At 65.2% G+C, this 5639-nt stretch overlaps 1 protein-coding gene across 1 annotated transcript; it reads right to left on the reverse strand.

Annotated features, from left to right (window-relative positions):
- Window positions 1-3725: 3725 nt before the first annotated feature.
- Window positions 3726-4566, reverse strand: LOC123257085. Its single transcript, XM_044714576.1, has 2 exons — window positions 4030-4566; window positions 3726-3962 (listed from the first exon to the last, which is right to left on the reverse strand). Exons 1-2 carry the CDS (start codon window positions 4356-4358, stop codon window positions 3761-3763), a joined length of 531 nt encoding a protein of 176 aa, XP_044570511.1. The 5' UTR covers window positions 4359-4566; the 3' UTR covers window positions 3726-3760.
- Window positions 4567-5639: the final 1073 nt, after the last annotated feature.

A 5639-nucleotide genomic window follows, 5' to 3' on the forward strand; every position in this document is an offset into this window, starting at 1 on the left:
TCCTCCAGCAGCCAGCCAGGTCGCCGCCGCCTCCTCCAGCAGCCAGCCAGGTCGCCGCCGCCTCCTCCAGCAGCCAGCCAGGTCGCCGCCGCCTCATCCAGCAGCCAGACAGGTCGTCGCCTCCTCCAGCAGCCAGCCAGGTCGTCGCCTCCTCCAGCAGCCAGCCAGGTCGTCGCCTCCTCCAGCAGCCAGCCAGGTCGTCGCCTCCTTCAGCAGCCAGACAGGTCGTCGCCTCCTCCAGCAGCCAGCCAGGTCACCTCCTCCAGGGGCCAGCCGATCGCCTCCTCCAGGTTAGGGGCAGGGGCCAGCCAGGTCGCCGCCTCCTCCAGCAGCCAGCCAGGTCGTCGCCTCCTCCAGCAGCCAGCCAGGTCGTCGCCTCCTCCAGCAGCCAGCCAGGTCGTCGCCTCCTCCAGCAGCCAGCCAGGTCGGCCCCTCCTGGTCAGGGGCGGGGGCAGGGGAGTGCGCCTCCTCCAGTCGCCGGCCAGTCCGGCCGGTCTCCCCGCCGAGGGGAAAGTGCCTGAGGGGTTGTGAATGTCCGCCTTATATAGGCTTAGCCAGTACTAGAGGTGGGGAACTTGGTAGTTTGAGAAAAACTATCGCTCGCTACCGATGGTGCCGACTATCGATAGTTCCCCACCTCTAGTCAGAACAGGTGGCGAATAATTAACCGATCTGAAATAAAAACAAACAATTAAATACAAAAAATTTTCCCGCTTTACCTCCAGCAGGGTCAGGGCCAGGTGGGTGCGCCTCCTCCAGCAGTGTCAGGTGGGGTCACCTCCTCCAGCAGCCAGCCAGGTCACCTCCTCCAGCAGCCAGCCAGGTCACCTCCTCCAGCAGCCAGCCAGGTCACCTCCTCCAGCAGCCGGCCAGGTCGCCTCCTCCAGGTTAGGGGGCAGGGGCCAGCCAGGTCACCTCCTCCAGCAGCCGGCCAGGTCGCCTCCACCAGGTCAGGGGCAGGAGGTTGCGCCTCCTCCAGCAGCCAGCCAGGTTGCCTCCTCCAGTCGCCGGTCAGGTCATGGGGCACGGGGGTGCGCCTCCTCCAGTCGCCGGCCAGGTCGCCTCCTCCACGTTACGAACAGGGGCCAGCCAGGTCACCTCCTCCAGCAGCCAGCCAGGTCGCCTCCTCCAGGTTAGGGGCAGGGGCCAGCCAGGTCACCTCCTCCAGCAGCCATCCAGGACGCCTCCTCCAGCAGCCAGCCAGGTCGGCCCCTCCAGGTTAGGGGCAGGGGCCAGCCAGGTCGCCTCCTCCAGGTTAGGGCTCTTCCTCCAGCCGCCAGGGCCATGTGGTTGCTCTTCCTCAAGTAGGGCTAGGTGGGTGCGCCTCCTCCAGCAGCCGGCCAGGTCGCCTCCTCCAGCGGGGCCTGGTGGGTGCGCCTCCTCCAGCAGGGCCATGGCGAGGTAGGTGCTCTTTCTCCTTCCTCCAATTTCCGATCTGAAATAAAAACAAATTATTAATTACAAAAAATTAAAATGCTCCTCCTCCAGCATTGCCAGGTGGGTGCTCTACCTCCAGCAGTCAGGGCCAGGTAGGTGCGCCTCCTCCAGCACTCAGGGCCAGGTGGGTGCGCCTCCTCCAGCAGTCAGGGCCAGGTGGGTGCGCCTCCTCCAGCAGGGTAAGGTGGGTGCGCCTCCTCCAGCAGGGTAAGGTGGGTGCGCCTCCTCCAGCAGGGTAAGGTGGGGTAAGGTGGGCCAGCAGGGCCAGGTGGGTGGGTGCGTGTCCTCCAGCAGGGCCAGGTGGGTGAGTGCGTCTCCTCCAGCAGGGCCATGGCGAGGTAGGTGCTCTTTCTCCTTCCTCCAATTCCGGATCTGAAATAAAAACAAAATAGTATTTACAAAAAATGAAAACTCCAGCATGGCCAGGTGGGTGCTCTACCTCCAGCAGTCAGGGCCAGATGGGTGCGCTTCCATTAGCAGGGGCAGGGGGTGCGCCTCCTCCGGCAGGGCTAGGTGGTTGCTCTTCCTCCAGCAGAGGCAGGGGTGCGCCTCCTCCGGCAGGGGCATGTGGATGCTCTTCCTCCAGCAGGCGCAGATGGGTGTGCCTCCTCAGCAGTGGCAGAGGGTGTGCCTCCTCAGCAGGGCCAGGTGGGTGCGCCTCCTCCGGCAGGGGCAGGTGAGAGCTCTTCCTCCTCCGGCAGGGGCAGGTGGGTGCTCTTCCTCCAGCAGCCAGGGCCATGTGGTTGCTCTTCCTCCAGTAGGGGCAGGTGGGTGCGCCTCCTCCAGCAGCCGGTCAGTTTTGCCTCCTCCAGGTCAGGGGCAGCTTCTCCAGTCGCCGGCCAGGTCAGGGGCAGCTTCTCCAGTCGCCGGCCTGGTCAGGGGCAGCTCCTCCAGTCGCCTCCTCCAGGTTAGGAACAGGGGCCAGCCAGGTCGCCTCCTCCAGCAGCCAGCCAGGTCGCCTCCTCCAGCAGCCAGCCAGGTCGCCTCCTCCAGCAGCCAGCCAGGTCGCCTCCTCCAGCAGCCAGCCAGGTCGCCTCCTCCAGCAGCCAGCCAGGTCGCCTCCTCCAGCAGCCAGCCAGGTCGCCTCCTCCAGCAGCCAGACAGGTCGTCGCCTCCTCCAGCAGCCAGCCAGGTCACCTCCTCCAGGTTAGGGGCAGGGGCCAGCCAGGTCGCCGCCTCCTCCAGCAGCCAGCCAGGTCGGCCCCTCCTGGTCAGGGGCGGGGGCAGGGGAGTGCGCCTCCTCCAGTCGCCGGCCAGTCCGGCCGGTCTCCCCGCCGAGGGGAAAGTGCCTGAGGGGTTGTGAATGTCCGCCTTATATAGGCTTAGCCAGTACTAGAGGTGGGGAACTTGGTAGTTTGAGAAAAACTATCGCTCGCTACCGATGGTGCCGACTATCGATAGTTCCCCACCTCTAGTCAGAACAGGTGGCGAATAATTAACCGATCTGAAATAAAAACAAACAATTAAATACAAAAAATGTTCCTGCTTTACCTCCAGCAGGGTCAGGGCCAGGTGGGTGCGCCTCCTCCAGCAGTGTCAGGTGGGGTCACCTCCTCCAGCAGCCAACCAGGTCACCTCCTCCAGCAGCCAGCCAGGTCACCTCCTCCAGCAGCCGGCCAGGTCGCCTCCTCCAGCAGCCGGCCAGGTCGCCTCCTCCAGGTTAGGGGGCAGGGGCCAGCCAGGTCACCTCCTCCAGCAGCCGGCCAGGTCGCCTCCACCAGGTCAGGGGCAGGAGGTTGCGCCTCCTCCAGCAGCCAGCCAGGTTGCCTCCTCCAGTCGCCGGTCAGGTCATGGGGCACGGGGGTGCGCCTCCTCCAGTCGCCGGCCAGGTCGCCTCCTCCACGTTAGGAACAGGGGCCAGCCAGGTCACCTCCTCCAGCAGCCAGCCAGGTCGCCTCCTCCAGGTTAGGGGCAGGGGCCAGCCAGGTCACCTCCTCCAGCAGCCATCCAGGTCGCCTCCTCCAGCAGCCAGCCAGGTCGGCCCCTCCAGGTTAGGGGCAGGGGCCAGCCAGGTCGCCTCCTCCAGGTTAGGGCTCTTCCTCCAGCCGCCAGGGCCATGTGGTTGCTCTTCCTCAAGTAGGGCTAGGTGGGTGCGCCTCCTCCAGCAGCCGGCCAGGTCGCCTCCTCCAGCGGGGCCTGGTGGGTGCGCCTCCTCCAGCAGGGCCATGGCGAGGTAGGTGCTCTTTCTCCTTCCTCCAATTTCCGATCTGAAATAAAAACAAATTATTAATTACAAAAAATTAAAATGCTCCTCCTCCAGCATTGCCAGGTGGGTGCTCTACCTCCAGCAGTCAGGGCCAGGTAGGTGCGCCTCCTCCAGCACTCAGGGCCAGGTGGGTGCGCCTCCTCCAGCAGTCAGGGCCAGGTGGGTGCGCCTCCTCCAGCAGGGTAAGGTGGGGTAAGGTGGGCCAGCAGGGCCAGGTGGGTGGGTGCGTGTCCTCCAGCAGGGCCAGGTGGGTGAGTGCGTCTCCTCCAGCAGGGCCATGGCGAGGTAGGTGCTCTTTCTCCTTCCTCCAATTCCGGATCTGAAATAAAAACAAAATAGTATTTACAAAAAATGAAAACTCCAGCATGGCCAGGTGGGTGCTCTACCTCCAGCAGTCAGGGCCAGATGGGTGCGCTTCCATTAGCAGGGGCAGGGGGTGCGCCTCCTCCGGCAGGGCTAGGTGGTTGCTCTTCCTCCAGCAGAGGCAGGGGTGCGCCTCCTCCGGCAGGGGCATGTGGATGCTCTTCCTCCAGCAGGCGCAGATGGGTGTGCCTCCTCCAGCAGGGCCAGGTGTGTGCTCCTTCGCCAGCAGTGGCAGAGGGTGTGCCTCCTCAGCAGGGCCAGTTGGGTGCGCCTCCTCCGGCAGGGGCAGGTGAGAGCTCTTCCTCCTCCGACAGGGGCAGGTGGGTGCTCTTCCTCCAGCAGCCAGGGCCATGTGGTTGCTCTTCCTCCAGTAGGGGCAGGTGGGTGCGCCTCCTCCAGCAGCCGGTCAGTTTTGCCTCCTCCAGGTCAGGGGCAGCTCCTCCAGTTCGCCGGCCAAGTCAGGGGTAGCTCCTCCAGTCGCCGGCCAGGTCAGGGGCAGCTCCTCCAGTCGCCGGTCAGGTCGCCTCCTCCAGGTCAGGGGCAGCTTCTCCAGTCGCCGGCCAGGTCAGGGGCAGCTTCTCCAGTCGCCGGCCAGGTCAGGGGCAGCTTCTCCAGTCGCCGGCCAGGTCAGGGGCAGCTTCTCCAGTCGCCGGCCTGGTCAGGGGCAGCTCCTCCAGTCGCCTCCTCCAGGTTAGGAACAGGGGCCAGCCAGGTCGCCTCCTCCAGCAGCCAGCCAGGTCGCCTCCTCCAGCAGCCAGCCAGGTCGCCTCCTCCAGCAGCCAGCCAGGTCGCCTCCTCCAGCAGCCAGCCAGGTCGCCTCCTCCAGCAGCCAGCCAGGTCGCCTCCTCCAGCAGCCAGCCAGGTCGCCTCCTCCAGCAGCCAGCCAGGTCGCCTCCTCCAGCAGCCAGCCAGGTCGCCTCCTCCAGCAGCCAGCCAGGTCGCCTCCTCCAGCAGCCAGCCAGGTCGCCTCCTCCAGCAGCCAGCCAGGTCGCCTCCTCCAGCAGCCAGCCAGGTCGCCTCCTCCAGCAGCCAGCCAGGTCGGCCCCTCCTGGTCAGGGGCGGGGGCAGGGGAGTGCGCCTCCTCCAGTCGCCGGCCAGTCCGGCCGGTCTCCCCGCCGAGGGGAAAGTGCCTGAGGGGTTGTGAATGTCCGCCTTATATAGGCTTAGCCAGTACTAGAGGTGGGGAACTTGGTAGTTTGAGAAAAACTATCGCTCGCTACCGATGGTGCCGACTATCGATAGTTCCCCACCTCTAGTCAGAACAGGTGGCGAATAATTAACCGATCTGAAATAAAAACAAACAATTAAATACAAAAAATTTTCCCGCTTTACCTCCAGCAGGGTCAGGGCCAGGTGGGTGCGCCTCCTCCAGCAGTGTCAGGTGGGGTCACCTCCTCCAGCAGCCAGCCAGGTCACCTCCTCCAGCAGCCAGCCAGGTCACCTCCTCCAGCAGCCGGCCAGGTCGCCTCCTCCAGGTTAGGGGGCAGGGGCCAGCCAGGTCACCTCCTCCAGCAGCCGGCCAGGTCGCCTCCACCAGGTCAGGGGCAGGAGGTTGCGCCTCCTCCAGCAGCCAGCCAGGTTGCCTCCTCCAGTCGCCGGTCAGGTCATGGGGCACGGGGGTGCGCCTCCTCCA

This window comes from Drosophila ananassae, chromosome 2R, assembly GCF_017639315.1.
Source record: "Drosophila ananassae strain 14024-0371.13 chromosome 2R, ASM1763931v2, whole genome shotgun sequence".
NCBI lineage: Eukaryota > Metazoa > Arthropoda > Insecta > Diptera > Drosophilidae > Drosophila > Drosophila ananassae.